General features: G+C 38.3%; 1 protein-coding gene across 1 annotated transcript in view; it reads right to left on the bottom strand.

Moving 5' to 3' along the window:
- The window catches only part of cntfr (ciliary neurotrophic factor receptor), a 274,550-nt gene that overhangs the window by 99,513 nt on the left and 154,247 nt on the right, over nt 1-20,790 (bottom strand). Inside the window, exon 4 of the mRNA XM_061734387.1 lies at nt 16,507-16,740. Coding sequence (XP_061590371.1) covers nt 16,507-16,740 — 234 coding nt within the window. The remainder of the gene's footprint in view (nt 1-16,506; nt 16,741-20,790) is intronic.

Here is a 20,790-nt window from a genome sequence, read left to right as displayed (position 1 = left end):
AAAACAACCTTTCTGTTCAAAAGCAGGTTCTGTCAGACTGCAGTCATTGTCACCAGTTATTCCTCCTTCATTCACGTTGTTATTTCAAGACATTAGTTTCAGACCTTTACGCACACTTATGTAATGATTTGCACGCCCAATTCAACAATGTAGTGTTATCATTAATTCTATATTCATTTCCCAAAAGCCCTTTCACACTGTCCACTATCTCTCTTTTCATTGTAAGTCAATAATATAAAATACTATTGGGGATATCTGCTGGAAGCAAAAAAGGAAATTAGGTTAATTATTTCTTAATGAGCTTTTGAAAGATAATACAATGGAAATGCAGAAGCAAGGCAGTGTTTTTCAATTAAATGCTCCAACTCAACAGTATGTTCACAATGTGTGTTACTGGGCGACAAATGAGATGCAGATCCGAGACAAGAGGGACTGGAGAAAGAATTTATTCAGAATATGTTGTATTCAATACAAAAAAATGTCAAAAGCCAATCATTAAAAGCTACCTGAGAATATATCCGAGAGTATTTCAAATGTCCCAATGAATGTCCATTTTGCAATGTGCATACAACCTCAAGGACTTTTTAAAGGTTGGACAGGACAAATAAGTGCTGCAGATACGAGACAGGCTGTCATTTTTCTTTTTATAAAGATGCATACCAGAAACACACTCACAAATAAAGCAGACTTGACAGAAACACACTCAAGACTTTATACAAGACGGATATGCTTGGAGAAAAAAACGGAAAGAAAAAAGAAGAAGGCACAATTGGAGGAGACGGCAGACAGACAGCAGAGGGGGGCTGAATGAGAAATGAAAAAGCAGACTGGATTTGGAGATGCAGGCGCACTCAGTAGACTGTAGTATTGCTTTGATGATTTCATCTTTCTCTCTGATTAGCACACAATAACTTTCCCCCTCCAGGGACGCTGAACGAAGTCTGAAATTATTTCTCTCTTTTCTGAGTTTCCTGATAAAGTTAATCTCACTTTGTCTCACGGCTGCAGACGAATGTGGCCACACACCTGTAAGATAAACGAAGTTGTGCACAAATGTGTCTCTGCTGACAAATGTTGAGTTGATGGTTTACATTATGTATGTATGAGTATCAGCTCTATTAATGTTATTTGTAATTTTAAATGAGACATTTTTCCCAAATTGACACAGTTTTATGAGAGATTATTGAAATGTTTTTGACACTATTTGATCAAGATTTTGCAGAGGTACTTTACTGCTATGATCATAGCAGGAGTTTTTTTGTTAGTGGAATCAGCCGTTCGACTCAACTGTACCCTCTATGGCAGGGGTCGGCAACCCGCGGCTCTAGAGCCGCATGCGGCTCTAGAGCCGCATGCGGCTCTTTAGCGCCGCCCTAGTGGCTCCTGGAGCTTTTTCAAAAATGTTTGACCTTTTTTCCTCTTTTTTTTCTCTTTTTCTTTTTTTCCTCTTTTTTCCTTTTTTCTTCTTTTTTCTATTTTTCTTTCTTCTTTTTTTCCTTTTTTTCTCCTTTTTCTTACTTTTTTCCTTTTTTCTCAACATTTCGACTTTTTTCTCAACATTTGGACTTTTGTCTCAAGATTGTACTTCAACATTAATCTTGACATTTCGACTTTTTTCTCGAAATTTCAACTTTTTTCTCGACATTTCGACTTTTTTCTCGTAGTGCATAATGAAAAAAAAATCTTCCCCCAGTTATAACTAATATAGAAACATGCAGCATGTGTTGTCTTCATTCTAAGGCTTATAAAAGACTTTTCATTTTTTGCGGCTCCAGACATATTTGTTATTTGTGTTTTTGGTCCAATATGGCTCTTTCTACAGTTTGGGTTGCCAATCCCTGCTCTATGGGGTCTGCCTCTTTTGAAAGTGGCAGTAAAGGTTTATGCAACTGACTTCAAAGGTTCAACATGATGGGAAGTGGGGTTGAGGTAAGGATGGGAATGCTGTGTATTTGATCTGATCTGGGTTTTGTGATGTCACAGTATGCCACAACTCTGAACTGCTCACTGACCAAGACATATTTTAAAGCAAGGGTGCCCCAAATAAACCATATCTGAGATTTGGATTTAGTAGAGACTTCAAACCTTCTAACAAATGCTCAGTAGAACATGAAAAAGTGTTTTTACTGTCATTGTCTTTAAGTTTCCTTCATTGTACTAAACTTTTTTGTCATAAAAAGAAGGCTAAGTAACAAATTCCTCTTGGAAGGCCTCAGCATGTAATACACAGAGCACTGAAAAAACAAAGATTCAGATCAATAACCTAAAATGTCAGATGAACTAGAGGGAAGGTATAGTTCAATAACAATAATAAAAATGTTTAATCATAATAAAAAATAGGATCAACAATGAGCCATTTTCATCATATGCTTAATTATTCCTCATTTATTCATAAATGTTCTCTGAGTGAAACAAGAAAAACAATTATTTCTTAAGTGATTAATCCTGCTTCCTCTGTGATTACTTTCAATTTCAGCCTTGTCTGTTTGAATCAGTACAAGCATGAGCAATATTCTTCGGGAAGAATGGCAGAGCCAAAAGAGTTCAATAACACAATGCAAAAGCTCAGGATGAACAGAATGATGGGATGTGCAAAGACACAAACTCTCAGGCTTTTAGTCGTAGAGCTCACAATCTGCCAAAATGGCAGCATTACACTTCCCCAAACAACAGATAATTCAATTTGCAATGAGTGCGTTTTATTAGTGTGTGTTGCTGCAGTCGTCCATATGTGGGTGCGTGCTAAGTGTTTGAAGCAAAGCCTTCAAAAATACCTGAGATTTCACTGGTCGGACACACGCAGAGCATACACAAGCAAATACACTTGCAGCACCATTTCAGCCCACATTCCTCACCGGCCAAGACCAACATGTCTGTGTTTTTCCACAATAAGAGCGGCTCTTTTCGACACAGGAGCTGTGTTTGTGCGAGACTCCTTTCATCCGCCCACCGCAACATGTGTGTCTGTGTGAGTGTGTGAGCGCCCGTGTGGCAGTGTGTTTGTACGTCTAAATGTCTAGAAGGCAGTGTTTGTTTATCCTAAACACAAGTCTTCCCACTTCTCATAAACCATCCTACAGAGCTCTGGGTCTTTTCATGAAAGACTTCTGGAGGGTTTATTCATATTCAATGTGGTAGTAGGCTGCGTGAAATAGTAATTATTTCAACTCTTGTGTTGTGTGCTGTGAGTATATGTGTCTTTTGGGACCATCCAGCTAGCAGCTGCCCTGTCTCCACGGAGCAGACCAGTGTGCTGCTGAAATTGAAACATCTGTAAGAGGACAAGAACTCTGAAGCAATGTGCTGGAGCAATATTTCTTATTTATAAGGGATAAAACTGTTTTCTAGTGACTGATTCTGGCTTTTTTGATAGGACTGGTACTGAACTTTATTTAGTATTCTCTGTAATGACACAAATTTTACATTTTTTGTCCTTGTATATTGTCATTACCAAGCATTAGCATGGTATAGGGCTGTTCGATTTTGCCCAAAAATAAAATCTCGATTTTTTTCTCTCAAAATCCGATTTTTGATTACGATTACGATTATTTTGTGAATTGACAAAAGGCAAAGAAATGATTTCAAATATGCTGTTTTTTTATTGAACATTTGCCCCATTGGGCTTTAAGTGCAAACTTTGCTCTTATTAAACCAAAAATGAATGAATAAATTGCAAAACTCTGTAAAATAAGTTGAAAAAAAGTTTTAAAAAATATAATAAAATATAAAGTTTTATCTCTGAAAAAAAAAATCAGCAAATCAGCACTTGCAAACATACAGTAAGTTATATTTCCAATTAAATAAAACAAGACATTTTCTAATTAAACTAAACTGGGTCTTTGCATGCTAAATAATAATGCAACCCATGAAGGAGGTAGAGGTGTGTAATGTCAGTCATTACATTTGCTATTCACATTTGCAAGTTTTTTGCAAGGAACACAAGCCGGTCTACCCGGTGGCATGTTACAACGCCCCCTCCTACACTAAAGAGCCTCTCCGATGGGGCACTTGTCGCAGGTATTGAGAGGTATTTCCATCAATCATTAATATGGTATCAATCATTAATATGTGTGCAGACAAGGTAAAAAAAAAAAAGAAAAAAAAAAGTGAAAAATCGATTTTACGATTTTCACGTTTTAACATCGTTCTAATTACATAATCGCGATTACGATTTAAAATCGATTAATCGAACAGCCCTAGCATGGTATGCTCTTCATATCTAAACTTTTACCAACAAACTTTACCAAGGGACTTTTGCATTATGTTTATATGAGAAAGATTGTTTATGTAATAATTGCTAGGGGGTCATGTTCTGGGTCTCTGGAAACCGCCTAGAGACAACTTTTGTTGTATTAGACGCGATACAAATAAAATAAAATTGGATTGAATTGAATAACTAGCCTGGTATTTCTGCATTATTAACCAATTTGTCAAGTTAATGTTCTTATTTGTGTTGCGTTTATGTGCTTATTTTAAATCAACTCAAAAAATGAAATAGTATTCTTGATGATGAAACTGAACAAAAAATTAAGGTAAACAAAAAATTGAAAGGAAAATGAATGAAAAGAATGACATTTTAGAAAAACATAATTGTTACTTCCACCGCTCCAACTTCTCAATGAAAACGTTTTTTTCTGCATAAGGGGGTTTTTAGACTCAAACTAACCTCAATCAGTTTCACCATGAAAACGGTTAATGAAGGTGTTTTTACTCAGTACTGTCATGGGATATGATCAAGGGTGGAAAATATAGTGTCCATAGGCAGAAATAGACAAAAAAGAAAAAAACAACTTTAGCAACAACCACTTTCTGCATTGGTACTCTCACAGCAGGCTTTTGTAGTTACTGAGCACATCACACTAAACAACTGTGACATGTCTGGATGACAGGGTCAGCAGTAGACAGTTCTAACTCTGAAAACATTTGCAATTTTGATTTGTTTGCTGAAATATACAAACACATGCACATAAACTCACACAGGAATGACAGAGGAGCATGTTTTCATGCACATCTGACCACCCCTCAGTTGCTTGACGTCAGTGGAGCAAAGTGCTCAACCTCACTGCTGGACACTGAGCCAGGGGGAATAGTTTCTGGTCAAAGTGTCTCTCTCCAGTGCATACACAAATACACAATGGGACAGCAAAAGGGCAGGGACGGGAGAGAAATCTCTTTCTTAGACACTAATTAAGAGGGAACAGGCCTGTACCTTCTTGGCACATCTACAAAATCCATACTGGCAACTAGTGACAAATTCACTTGAAGTGCTGCAAAATGGTATCCAGACCACCATATATCAACACAAACAAAGACATGTGTTTTATTACATTGAGTTGTAGGGAAGTGAAGCTCATTTAAAAATCTACAGGGATTTAAAGGGAGCGTGAATTGTGGCTGCAATAAAGGAAGGAGAGGTGATTAATTACATAGATAATCACAAGAAGCTTGTGGATTTCAAAGACTGACACAGAATGTTAGTAAAATTGTAAAATGTACAATGTGGAACACTGAAACAGTTTGGACAGCACAAACCACAGTGCCAATTAGCAGAAATGCTTTGTGTTTCTCTTTTCCCTTTGCAGGGTATTTGATTGAAATGGAACTAAAATGTTAAAAATGTAACCGTGGCAAGTAGCCACATTTTAGACGACTTGACAAGACTCTTCCGATGCTCACGTTTGCTACAGTAAAACAAAATAAATAGTTATTCTGGGTCCTCTCCAAAATGCTCCAGGTTGACAATGTCTCAAGTCATTACACACACAGACCAACACAACAAAAGCCACGTTCTTGAGCTAATAAAAGCATGTGCTATTATTAGGTACACCCCTTATAAATAAGCCAGTAAATGCCTAGACATGCGGCTGTCCATTTATACATCCAGCACTCACATCCATCTCAGAAGTGCAGGTCAGCACATTTCTATGCCATACAATACACCACAATATGCAGTAGCTGTGCACATTGACTCATATTTTTTCATTTGAGAAAGTGCTGCACCTATTCTTCATTTTCTCATCACTGTGTGTTCACTCTGACTTTCCAGTAAATCCTCACAAAGATCCTGGAGCCTGCTGTCTGCCGGCACGATTCCCCATGTTAGGCTCATGTTCTTTAAGCTAAGCTCCTCAGTCTGTTGCTGGTCTTTATTCAACTTCACTCCTACCTCACACTTCATCTTCTTTCAGGCAGGGCTTTGGTTTTATGACTTTGCTGACTTGAACACATCCCCCTGTTGTCAAGTTAAGCATTGTACAGTTTTGCATTTGCACTCTTTTGTCCTTGCTGCAATTTGTTTGTATTTCTAAATAGAAAAGACAAAGAAACTTGAAATTAGCACTTCTAGCTAATTTCAAGAATTTAAATTGGGCTAATTTCAATATCTAATAAAACATATGCTTTTCTGCGCTTAAGAGCAGACGTTTTGGTGCCTGAAGTGATTACTGATTCAAAACCTCCAACATAACATACGCCTGTCATCTAATTTCAAGAAGCCTTTGTCATTGTGTATGCTGATCAGACTTAATGTGATATCACAAACTCAGATCAAAGGACAGTTATCAAGCTTCTTGACCTTGACCACAAAATTCCCCATCATGTCATATTTCATGAACCTTGGAATTAGGGCTGTTCGATTTTGCCCAAAAATAAAATCTCGATTTTTTTCTCTCAAAATCCGATTTTCGATTACGATTATTTTGTGAATTTACAAAAGGCAAAGAAATTATTTCAAATATGCTGTTTTTTTATTGAACATTTGTCCCATTGGGCTTTAAGTGCAAACTTTGCTCTTATTAAACCAAAAACGAATGAATAAAGTGCAAAACTCTGTAAAATAAGTTGAAAAAAAGTTTTTAAAAATATAATAAAATATAAAGTTTTATCTCTGAAAAAAAAATCAGCAAATCAGCACTTGCAAACATACAGTAAGTTATATTTCCAATTAAATAAAACAAGACATTTTCTAATTAAACTAAACTGGGTCTTTGCATGCTAAATAATAATGCAACCCATGAAGGAGGTAGAGGTGTGTAATGTCAGTCATTACATTTGCTATTCACATTTGCAAGTTTTTTGCAAGGAACACGAGCCGGTCTACCGCATCTGGCTTGAGGGATGCCCGGTGGCATGTTACAACGCCCCCTCCTACACTAAAGAGCCTCTCCCATGGGGCACTTGTCGCAGGTATTGAGAGGTATTTCCATCAATCATTAATATGTGTGCAGACAAGGTAAAAAAAATAAAAAAATAAATAAAAATAGAAAAAAAGTGAAAAATCGATTTTACGATTTTCACGTTTTAACATCGTTCTAATTGCATAATCGCGATTACGATTTAAAATCGATTAATCGAACAGCCCTACTTGGAAGGTAGTGACACTACGTTTGACTTCTTCCTTCTAGAATAGATGGGTGGACCAGTTGACTGACTTCACCCCCTTTATTGACTGCTTTGCAAAGGTCTGTAAAAATATAGTTGAAAAGGTGGCTGTTGTACCGTATCTAACGTGTTTTGACCAAAGCATGTCACAGACATTTCAAGAAAATCTCTGGAAATTGTAATAACCTTTCAAGAAGTGCATTTTATGTCTTCTGTAACTTTTAATAATGTATCTGTGTGCATCTCTGTCCTACAGATAGATGTAAAAACCTTGTAATAAGTAATAATATGTATACCAAATGATATACAGTAGCAGAAGAGCAATACCACAGTGTATGTTTTTAAGCTTTTGCAAAGGGCCAAAGACCACAAGGAAAAGGGCATATTAAAAGGTGAGATGGGGCAGATAATGGGAGGGTTACAGAGGGGTTAATGGAGGAGAGGGAGACAACTCAATGAGATCAACACAGTAGGATTAAGACTTTAATATATAAGCATGCCAGGGGGGGGAAAGGGACACAAAAGTGATGAATAACTGTGATGAATTACAAGAGTGGAGTTGAAAGGAGCTGAAAAACTATGCCTGAAATGAATCAAAAGACCCAAATACTGGACTGGAGTCCTGAGAAATCTTGACAAAGCTACAAAGCTTTTTTAATTTCTACTTTTCTCCTCTAAATTAAAAACGTAGAACTCTAAACTGAGACGTGGATGAGATACATGAACAATTTAAACTGGGGACAGACTGAATCTTGCTAATGATTTTTGTAACACAGCCTCTTCTTTGACAGAGCAGCTCAGAGAGTCGATGGAAGGGAACACAATGTGTCTTGCTAGATTACTCCAAATACCCAACAGATACAAAGATGTTAAAGCACACACTTTTCTTTTTGTATTTTTTCCAGTTTCCCTCTGAGCTTCCCCATTGACCAGGCCCATTTTCCCAATTCTTATGGTTGTCTGTTACAATAAAGTGATGGGAGTTTCTGTTTCCCTGCAAGTAGGGCAAGAAATTGAGAAGGAAGAAAATTTGGGATGTGGAGCGGAACAAAACAGGAAAAATAACGGAAAAAAAATGGAAAAAAACAAAGATTGACAGAAACGAGAGACAGTGAAGTTAGGGGTTGAAGTTTGGTCAGCTTATGTGTGTATGTAAATATGGAAAGTTTGGTGATTAGACAGGGAGCAGACAGAAATGATAGAAAATACATTTATGCAGTACAGTTACTGGACAACAAACTGGGCAACCAAGACGTTTTACCCTCTGATCTTAAACTCAACAAGTCTCCCATGCCAATAGCTTAGAGTTTTTGGCATTATTATGCATCTATTTTAGCTGACCTTATGGTAAATGCATTCCAGTATAAAAGTTATTTCCCTCTGGAAGTCATATATCATACTGTAACTACAGAACAGCTCCTCTCCAGAAGCTCATGAAAACTTGGGAACAATCTTGATGAAAACTTCCCTACTTCAGTTTTTTTTTTGCATTTTTGCTCCTTTTTATTTTTCATGCTTTAAACATGCATTTGAAAGGACAGTGTTCTCGCAGCTTCCTCAGGTAACGGAAACAATGACAGAGAGGCCAGCTGAAATTTCTGAAGACGTTAATTATGTTCCAAAGCTCTGAAAAACTTCCAGATTTTCTGTTTACTAAGATTAATCGGGTGGGCAAAGAGGAGTAATTAACCAAAACGCTCAGTAGTTCCAGCGGTGGCCTTACATGTGTAGCCAAATACTTGAGAGTTAAAAGAGGAAGTCCCAGAGGAGCTTTATGGGTTCATCCTCTTCCAGAGAGATCTGTCTGCAAGGAGACAAGACAATTCCATTACCCGGCCATGTAGCGGGGTGTCCCCTGAGTGTGCATGTATGTGTGCAGGGGTTACATGCCAAAACAAGCTGCCCAGGGAGAAAAAACAGACATCAGTTGGTGTGTGTGTGTGTGTGTGTGTGTGTGAAAAATAAGTTGCCTGAGGGTAAGGGATGTAACAAAAGAACTCAGTCCTCCTCTTACTCATCCTCCAAAGTGGAGGGCTACCCATCCGAGCGTTCAGAGTTTCGCTCTGGCCACACTGGGGAGTACATATTAGATTCAACCTATTAATAAATAATTGTATATCTATTTTCATTTATTTAAAAGAAGTCTTCTCAGATTAACATGCAGCTGAGGTAAGAGATTATGAGATGATACATCTGAGGGCTACACGTTCACGATTTAATTGGGACAACGTGTCACTGCAATGCACTTCAGTGTCAGTTTTTGTCTCTATGAGGAAGATGGAAATAGAAGAAAAATAAATATAGACTAAGGGTATATTAAATATTAGGGGTGGGCAAAAATATCGATATGGCAATATATCGCGATACTTTTCCAGCCGATTCAATATCGATATTCAAAATTTGAATATCGATTTTTTTTTTTTTTTTTATATATTTTTTTTAATTTTTATTTTTTTTTATATTTTTTATCTCCGATTTTTTTCCCATTATATCACCCAGTGCTCCTACCTGAGTGACAGTCCTGGGCATTGCCACTCTCTACCAACCCTGGGAGGGCCCTGCACATAATTAAAGCAACCTCATACTAAATTTAATGTTAATTTCATATGATGTAAATAATATGAAAAACATATACAAATATGTTGTAACTTTAGCTTGTATAGTTATAATAAAACATTGTTTTGACTCAGTTTGTCCCATGAATTGTCACTATAATCTGATGAACTGGCAACTCGGATTTTAAGATCCATCACTATCATCTGATGTACATATGTACAACTTGGATTTTAAGATGTGTAATGCATTTTTAAATTTTTCGGTGAACTATGTAGAATATAATAATCGGGATATCGCATAATCGGGATATCGCAATGTGTATCGTATCGTGGCTCAAGTATCGTGATGCGTATCGTATCGTGAGGTCCTTCCCAATACCCACCCCTATTAAATATGAGTATTTTGTTGTATCATTGTAACATTGTAAAATAGTTTTTTTCAGTCTGATCCACATGACTTAACCACAGCCAAATGGCCCTATAGCCCAAACCACAACACAGACAGCTGAGACTTCTGGTATCATTTGAATCAATTATGTTTATAAAATGACACTGCTATAATCAGAGAACAGCTCAGAGTGGATATGTTTACAAAAATGGTGCAGAGCCAAAAATGGCCCTTTCTTGAGCCCAGATTTATGGTTGAGATTGATATCTTTAGAGACACTTTTACTTGCTTTCAGAGTGATTTTCTTTTCCTCTTTATTTCAGATTTTGTGATCTGTTGAGCCTGTTGGGGGTGGGGGGGGGGGGGTTACAAAACCAAACAAAAGATTTTGTATCAGCTGGCACTCTGAGAGGCTGAGGAGCTGAACATTGGGCTCTAAACATGGGAAATGATCAGTGACAAGGCTTTAGTTTTGGAGGCCCACAGCAATTTCACAGCTCCATAAGAAGCAATGACAACCATGAAAGAGGACACTGCTCTTTTAGCTTAAAGTATCGTCAAACGACTTCTTTTTTCATGTTTTTTTTTAATACTCTTACACGGCAGCTGGGTTCTCACGTGATTTGTGAGATCATCTTTTCAAGCTCTAATCAACTTCTGCCCAAACAGCAAGCAATCACTGTTTGATACTGGCAATTGCAGCTGGTTTTACAGTGGAGCAAAAAAAATATTTAGCCAGTCACCAATTGTGCCAGTTCTCCCACTCAAGAGGCCTGTAATTTTCATCAGGTACTTCAACTATGAGAGACAGAATGGGGGGAAGGAATCCAGGAAATCACATTGTAGGGCTTTTACTGAATGAATTGGTAAATTCTTGGGTAAAATAAGTATTTGGTCACCTACTGTACAAACTGTCTTTCACAGTAACTGTAACTTCTTCTTTAAAAGGCTCCTCTGTCCTCCACTCGTTACCTGTATTAATGGCACCTGTTTTAACTGGTTATCAGTATAAAAGACACCTGTCCACAACCTCAAACAGTCACACTCCAAACTCCACTATGGCCAAGACCAAAGAGCTGTCAAAGGACGTGAGAAACTAAATTGTAGACCTGCACCTGCTGGGAAGACTGAATCTGCAATAGGTAAGCAGCTTGGTGTGAAGAAATCAACTGTGGGAGCAATTATTAGAAAATGGAAGACATACAAGACCACTGATAATCTACCCCCATCTGGGGCTCCACGCAAGATCTCACCCCGTGGGGTAAAAATGATCACAATAACGGTGAGTAAAGATCCCAGAACCACACGGGGGGACCTAGTGAATGACCTGCAGAGCTGGGACCAAAGTAACAAAGGAACCATCAGTAACACACTACGCCACCAGGGACTCAGATCCTGCAGTGCCAGACGTGTCCCCTGCTGAACCCAGTACATGTCCAGGTCTGAAGTTTGTTAGAGAGTATTTGGATGATGCAGAAGAGGATTGGATTGGGAGAATGTTATATGGTCAAATGAAACCAAAATAGAAAATTTTGGTGGAAACACAACTTGTCGTGTTTGGAGGAGAAATAAATCTGAGTTGCATCCAAACACCACCATACCTACTGTGAAGGGGGTGGAAACATCATGATTTGGGGATGTTTTTCTGCAAAGGTCCAGGACGACTGATCCGTGTAAGGGAAAGCATGAATGGAGCCATGTATCATGATATTTTGAGTGAAAAACTCCTTCCATCAGCAGGACATTGAAGATGAAACGTGGCTGGGTCTTTCAGCATGACAATGATCCCAAACACATCGCCCGGGTAACGAAGGAGTGGCTTCGTAAGAAATATTTCAAGGTCCTGGAGTGGCCTAGCCAGTCTCCAGATCTCAACCCCATAGAAAATCTTTGGAGGTAGTTAAAGTCTGTGTTGCCCAACGGCAGCCCCAAACATCACTGCTCTAGAGGAGATCTGCATGGAGGAACGGACCAAAATACCAGAAACAGTGTGTGAAAACCAGTCATTGCCAACAAAGGGTATATAACAAGTATTGAGATGAACTTTTGTTATTGAACAAATACTTATTTTCCACTCTTAATTTGCGAATACATTCTTTAAAAATCAGAAAATGTGATTTTCTGGACTTTTTTTTTCATTTTGTCTCTCATAGTTGAGTTATACCTGTGATGAAAATTATAAGCCTCTCTTATCTTTTTAAGTGGGAGAACTTGCACAACTGGTGTCTGACTAAATGCCTTTTTGCTCCACTGTAGTTGTGATGACAGTCAACAATGGCAGTGTCTATTCACCTGCTTTGTTGTCAGCACTGTCTTGGTCTGATTGGTAAAATTTAGCTTTCAATGGTCATAGATCGTATCAAGTTCAAGTTTATTTATAAAGCACTTTAAAATCAACAATGGAGGACTGCCAATTGGAGGACTGCCTATGTTAGGCAGTCCTCCAAGACTGATTCTGCTACCGGTAATTACTTTTAAGGACAGAATTTCTAGGTGCAGCTGAGGGGTGGATCGAATACGGTTTGGTGACTTCAGAATTGTGTCTTTTTTTTTGCAGATGATGTGGTTTGTTGGCTTCATCAGGCCAAGACCAGCAACTCTCACTGGAGTGGTTTGCAGCCAAATGTAAAGCGGGTGCTTTGAGAATCAGCACTATAGACTATAGCCCTCAGCTAGTAAAGGCTGGCGCGCCCTCTCTGGGTCAGGGATCAGACCTTGTCTCAAGTGGAAGTGTTCAAGTATCTCGAGGTGGGGGTAACTGTCATGCCTGCTCCTCCGCTACCCCGGTCAGCTTCCCCACTATAATGATCACCAGCCTAGACTACAGTTCCCAGGATTCCCCAGTCCCTCATCATGGTGTGCAGCTGTGCCCCCCTCATTAACCCAATGTGTCTGGCCTCCCTACTTATACCCTGTCTCTTTCTACCCTTATTGTGTAGTATTGTCTTGTTCATGTCACCACATGAAACCTACACCGACTAACTCTTTCTGTTCTTTTCTACAATGTTATCCAGCAACAGCTGTAATTAAACGTCTTTAATCTGAGGTCTGCGCCTGAGTCGGCCTGCTGTGTTCCAGACCTCACACCCACTGTGTGTGTGTGCTGCCTGATGAGCTTTAGGGACATCTTTCAAAACATCGTAGGACAATAATACCCTGCCACGTGTGTCGTAAAATACTGTACAAAGACGCTCACTTCCGTTTAAAAGCCTGCATGGGATTACAGTTTTTGCTTATTTCTGTCTCATGTGTCTGTTTTTTTTTTTTTTGTTAAAATAATTCTAGTTTTGTACGTATCCAAAGTGTCATGCATATACAAATGGAAAGAAATGAAGAAACAAACAGAGATAATCAAAGAGTTTGGGGAAAAACAGAGCAAAAGACAACAAACTGACAGATGGCTCTGTGCTATTCTCCTGATCGCACTTTTATCAGCGTAAAGCATAACAAGCCCACAGTGGAAGTAATAAACACTGCATAAAATCAAACTACCATCAAGATGGTAATCACAGTGAGTGTATCCTGTCATGATGTCATTATCACTGTATCAGCACAATAATTCCCAGCTTTGTAGGTAACGAGTATAGTAATGAAAAGATATAGGCAGAACACAGACGTGAAATAACACAAAGCACACGGGTCTATCTAGTTGGAAATGCAGAATTAGTCGCTCCAGAGTGTCTTGAACATGTCATAAAATCACCAACTGTTAACGAGCCAATTACACTCAATGCCATCCTAGACCGCAAATGTTTTGTTCTCACAAACTCGTAATTGACCCCCAATGAATGGTTACACAGTGAAAGTCTGTTTCTCTCACACATGCGTCGTTTGGGACCACCAAAGAGGCATTACGATGCAGAAACACCACCAGTGGTGAAGGAAACAACACTCATGCACTGTTACATCTCCTCTTCAGTGTTTTTACTCTCAACCACACACACATTCTGCCTGTTTATGCATTGCATCATTCACCCTCCTGACACAATCTACCATAACATAAAACTCTCATTAATTCAGTATTGTTTCAGCATTCAGTAATTCATCATTGCCAATATGATTAACCAAACTGTCACAGTCCCATATACTCTCATTCATCAAACATTTGCATGCAAATTCTACATTTAACATCATCACTGCAATACAATCTTGATGGGTCGCATGCTTGGTTTCTTTTCTTTCCTTTAAGTACATGTTGGATTATGTTTTCATGAGAAAAAGATACATTTTCTTGACGTATTCATAAAAATGTTGTTTAAGCCAAAATTCAGATTATATATTTCAGTAGCTGTACTTTACTTTGGCAACTTTTTATCAGTTTTTTAATAGGACTCATCAGAAAGGTATAGAATAATTTACCAATTTAGTATAAATTCACAAATCTTTTACCTCTCTTGAATTTCCATGATTTAGAAGACAGATCCAATTATGAAACAAAACAGTGTAAAAAAAGAAAAAAGAAAAACTGGTATACTTGAATATTTTTTCAGTCTATTGAGCAGATGTATCAAAGTTTTTGTCTTTTGGACTTGATCTAAATGTGTCACTTTTGGCACTGTTTTGAGGATGCCTGCCACAACTGATGCCAAACAGACATCCAGTGTCACCTGGTGGCACTGTAGCTTGTTGACATTTGAAATATTGTCTGTTCTTTCTGCTTTGACAGGAGTGAAATTGATGGCATGACAGAGCTGATCAGTCGACCGTGATAAAAGTCTGGCCAGCAGAGTTTTTGAGGAAACATCAGTTTATTGTAAGGCTTATTATAAAAAGCCTTCCTTCTCCCTTTGTCATTTAAAACTTCAACGCATTGCGATCACTGCATGGGATGGCCGGTGCCTGTAAGTCACCTCAGTGGGGATGGGACAGTTGTCTCACATGCATTTATTTATTGCAAATAAAGTTTTAGTGTGTAATCATTAATTTGTGAAAGGCTTAGATAATATCCAAAATAGTAGAAAAATCATTAACTGATTTAAAACGTATATGAACAGAACTGTGTAAGTCCTAAAACTAACTAACTGTAACTAACGGTATTAAGGGAAAAATAATTTAAGAAAATTTAAATAATTGAGGTGTCAGTCATGACACAACTAAAAACTTCAAACAGCTTCACAGCGAGAGGGAAGGAGTAGATTAAATACAGGTTAGAGGAGACAGATTTCAAAATAATTGTCAAATACTAGACATATAAATGAAGACTGATATTCTACTTTTACAGGAATATTTAAAAATATTGAACTGATTGCATCCAGTTAAATTCATTTATGCAACAAGATTGTTTGTGTTGCTCTCTTCATACGACCTCATTTAGAAAACTCTTCTGAAACCTGAAGGTTTTCTGGGAAACATGAAGCTGCCCACTAAAACCTTTCATCTTCTAAAAAAAAGCCAATTATTTGTGTTTTTGCTTGGTTGTTTTTGTGAAAGGTGGGAAATGACAGTTATGTTCCAGTCAGCTAGTGTTATGCTTGCCAAAAAAAGGAAAAAAACATTCAAAAATCAAAACAAAACAAAAATGGACTTTAGTTTTTTGTTATTTGTGTCACTTTTATGCAGTACAAATGGTCCGAATACGGTATTTATTTTCATGTGGTGTTTTCAATCCAATCATCCTCAGGGGTTCTTGTCATTCATAAGTCCATCCTTTCTCAACACGGTTATTATGCACAGAGCCAGAGTATAAAAGTGTCCCCATCATAATAATTGATCCCGCAGGAGGCCACGGCCAGCTCACACAGCACTGTGACATGCTGTTAACTTGACACTCATAAAGCTTTTGTATGATTATCAAAATGTCCGGCCATAATTGCAAAAAGATCAAATGTCATTTTAACAAGTGATCATTAAAACTTGCAATCTGGCAGAGGGTCCTGTTGTAAGATTACTATAATAACAAATTCATGTTTGATATTGACACTTAGGATTCAATCCAAAAACACATCAGGAGTTAGAACTGACATTTAGCTGAATAGTTTGAATGAAAAAGTAAAATGTCAATTATAAGATCTTGATTAATCTATGCCACATTACCAAGATGCAATTTAACGAAAATGAACAATAATCAACCGTCAAATCTAATCAGTTCCCCCTTTTGGATGAAATAAAGATGCATTGCGGCTTATTAAAAAAACAAAAAACAAAAGAATAAACAAGCAGTGAGGTAGAAGGCCGTCTACTTACTGCCGACGTGTAGCAGGATTGTGTCCCGTCTCTCTCCGTGGGGGTTCTGGAAGCAGCTGTAGAGTCCGTTGTGGCCTAGGTCCACCTGGTTCAGGATCAGTTTGGGCCCTTCCAGACGGTGCTGGGCCTTCACGTCTGTCCCGTTCACCTTCCATGACACGGATGCGTCGTTGTCTAGGGAGCCGCACTGCATGGTGACATCACTGCCCATCCGCTCATACTGGTTCCTTGCAACTGTAAAAATACAAGAGCCAAGGATGAGGGATTAGTCATGTAAACACTGAATAGTAACAAAAGAAATATGCTCACCGGCTACTACTACATCAGATACACATGTTCAACTTTTCATTGGCAGGAAAATATCTAATCAGCCACATCACATAGACTAGATCAATACATTTAGTTGTAGATAAGGCTGTTCGATTTTGCCCAAAAATAAAATCTCGATTTTTTTCTCTCAAAATCCGATTTTCGATTACGATTACGATTATTTTGTGAATTGACAAAAGGCAAAGAAATGATTTCAAATATGCTGTTTTTTTATTGAACTTTTGCCCCATTGGGCTTTAAGTGCAAACTTTGCTCTTATTAAACCAAAAATGAATGAATAAAGTGCAAAACTCTGTAAAATAAGTTGAAAAAAAAGTTTTAAAAAATATAATAAAATATAAAGTTTTATCTCTGAAAAAAAAAATTAGCAAATCAGCACTTGCAAACATACAGTAAGTTATATTTCCAATTAAATAAAACAAGACATTTTCTAATAAAACTAAACTGGGTCTTTGCATGCTAAATAATAATGCAACCCATGAAGGAAGGAGAGGTGTGTAATGTCAGTCATTACATTTGATATTCACATTTGCAAGTAACACGAGCCGGTTACGATTTTCACGTTTTAACATCGTTCTAATTACATAATTGCGATTACGATTTAAAATCGATTAATCGAACAGCCCTAGTTGTAGACATGAAGATGAACTGCTGCAATTCAAACTAAGCATCAGATGATGTATTGTGTAATCAAAACAACAATCTCTGAAGGTGCACCATCATGAACGCTGAAGCAGAAAGGCTTCTGGTAGCGAACAACCAAAAACTAAGGCTGTAATTCCAAAATTAGATAGATTCTTCAGGAAAAAGAAAATGCCAATACCCAGGGAATACATTTGTGTGGTGTAATTACCGCCTTCTGTGTGCACTGGCTCCTGGCGATCAGGCATAGACTTTTAAATTGACAGAATTATAATCATAATGAAACATATTCAACCCACTCGCTGATTCCAAGAGCAAGAAGGTTCAAGAAAATGTAATTGGTTTCATTAAGTTTTGGGCTCACTCTCCAGTTTTGCACATAACTTATCCACTAACATGTGGTAGTCAGGAATGACAAAGTGGGGCAAAAATAATATTTGCATAGACCGTAAATTAGTTCAGATGTATTCTTATGTCACTGTAGTGAAGAAAGAATCCCTATTTTGTGTCACATAAAACACCCATTCAGGAAAGAGTGACTAATGCCCCGGTCTAACATGTTTTTTTTTTGTAGCATTTATCCTCGAACCAACTGTCTCGCTACTGATGCCAAAAGTGCCTTGTCAGAAAAGTTGTAGGCACTGTGACCTCCGGGGTGAAGGGATTTATGTGAGTCTGATGGGAGTTGGAGCCGGGATGCAGGGGTTAGTAGCTCTGCTCTGTTGATAAGTCTCAGGGGACCTGTCGTGGCGACAAGGAGCGAAGCCTTCAGATTATCACTCAAACTCCAAGGATCAACGGCACAAAAAGAAACAACAGTAAAATATCGATCTTTGTCTCGGAAAGAAAAAAAAAAGCCTTCATGCATGAGCAAAAAGAGAGGAAAAAAAGCCGCCTCTGGTCTGGGATCAAATGGTGGATGGTACCTTGTTTCTTTATGTGTCTCCCCTCCCTTCCTTGTTTCTCACCACAATGCCTCTCCTTTTGCTCTTCTTCTCTTGAGCTAGCTTCCCTCTCTCCATCTACTTAGACAAGGCTCTTAATGCGGCTGATACAGATATCAACCCGGGTTGTCATGTATATTTCATGTCCCATAACAGAGGTATCTATATTTAATGGGACAAGATCCTTGTCCTCGTCCACATTAACCCAACACTGTTTGTTCTCCCGCTGTCCTCTGCTCTCCAGTTGGTTCCCACTCAGCAGGCCAGACACGTACTCTCTGGGCTCATTTTCTGTCATTCCTGCCATTTCTCAGTTTATTTATTTTTTCTGGTTTCACCTGTCCATCCCAGTTACTTCCATGTTTACCTTTGCCCATGTCCGGACATAATGCACGGGCATAAAGCACATTAGTGGTAAGGAATGGCACAATCCTTTGATCTGTCTGTCTATGGAGTCACTTTGAATGGGGTCTGTGTGAGTTTATTCATATAAAAAGCTATTTGCATCTCTGCAAAAGCCATATGGTTTGACTTTGATGTTAGCTTTGATGAGGAGGCTGGTGCTTTTCTGCTCATAGCGGTAGTGAGAGAAGGAGAGGAAACGTTGAAAAAACATTATTCAATCCTCTTATTCAAAGTTATGCTCTTCAACACATTCAGAATATAAGAAAAGTTGATGTCCAAAAGATCCTCAACCACCTTTTTTTTCCTCGGTGAACAACCTTTGCCAGTCTTGACACCGCTTTGATTCTTCATCTCTTCGCTTTGGCCCAACTTCACACCCCTTCCCTCTCATCTTCTACGGTTGCATCACTCTTTCTTTACCTCTGTCCTTTCCAATATCCATTCAACCCTCTACAGCCTTTCATTTTAGTCCTCTCCTTTTAACATTTTCTTGTCTTTCTCCTGTCGTATCAACATTCACACCCTCCTCCTCTTACTCTCACTCCCTCTGTCAGCATCTATCTTATCCCTCTCACCCCCCCACCTCATTTCATTGTTTTCCTCCTAGCTGTCTGCCTCTGACCATGTCCTCCTTTCAACTTTAAGGTGTCTTTCTCTTACTTCTATCTTCACTTTTGGAAATAATGGGCTGCATTTAACATTCTATAATTGTTGTTAAAAAAAAAACAAGCTTTTTTTACCGTTGCTGACTGGCTAAAACCTTTTTGGTTGGTCCAAGTTACCCTGACATACTAGGGAATTTGTTTCATTATATTGTCTCTTTCATTTTCCTTTTTTCCCCCCAAAGGCATTTACTCTGTCTGTGGCTGTAAGTTACAGGCACATTTTCACACTTTGAAGATGTAATATTACAAGCGACATTAGGAATATAAATGTGGATTTAAAAAAAAAGAAAATGAATGCTCTAAAACAGCTGTAATTTTTCAACTGCACAACACAAAGAAGAATTTAAAGAAGTGCCACTGACTGCCTCTTACAGTGACCAATTAATAATGAGTGAGAGCAGCAATTTTAGAGGAATATGAGTGCTAAATGTGGTCTATCGAATAAAGAAAGGAAAAGAAAAAGCAATAGTTTCTCATAATGCAGAAAACTGTTGCTGGGGTTCCATTTTTACTATAATTTGTCTTTTTTTTGGCCAACACAGGATCTTTGTAGCATAGAAAAGTAGGATTTTTCAGGGCTGGGTACAAAGTCAACACGTTCCAGATTTATCCTTCAACATACTGCTCTGCTCTGACCATAGTCTAGAGTCAGACTATGTTTGAGGAATTTTAATGGACCAAGTACAGACGTAAAATACTATCTGTGATGCCTTTCACATGAAAGTGCTATTTTGGCTCTAACTATTTTCAATCTTTTTTATATACATATATATTCAAGTACAGCAGAGACTCTTAAATTGTGCTTTGTACTATGCAAATAAGGCATTCTTGTCAGACTAAAAGACAGATTTCTCTGCCCATCTCTCAGCTCACATCCCGCTCGCCTTCACTTTCACCTTGACACTTCCCACTCCATCAGAATTGTGTTGAACCTTCAGCATTTATCAGTAGCACATGACTTATCATCAGTAGTCTGCACACATGCCACTCATGCATAATACACGTTGTACCAACAGTGGAAACGCAAGCGGATACTTATGATTGCACTCGTGTACTCGCTCGCACGTTAGCCTGCAAAATGCAAAATGTCTTTGTTGCTCATGACCATGCAGACAAGCAGCCTTAATAAGCATAAGGGCATGCAACTCAAGTGCTATTGATCTCTTGGTAATGGACAAGTGAATGTAGGCAGCTGCAGAGCATGGCTGGGCCCCATCGAAATCAGGATGAAACTCAAAAAATTCCCAGTTTCACTTATAATTGTCCTGATTCATGCTGATGCCAGCTGACACGGACAC

The sequence above is a fragment of the Cololabis saira genome, chromosome 11, assembly GCF_033807715.1.
Source record: "Cololabis saira isolate AMF1-May2022 chromosome 11, fColSai1.1, whole genome shotgun sequence".
NCBI classification, from domain to species: Eukaryota; Metazoa; Chordata; class Actinopteri; order Beloniformes; family Belonidae; genus Cololabis; species Cololabis saira.
Note: the sequence above shows the minus strand (reverse complement) of the source record. Positions and strands in the feature narration are given on the sequence as shown.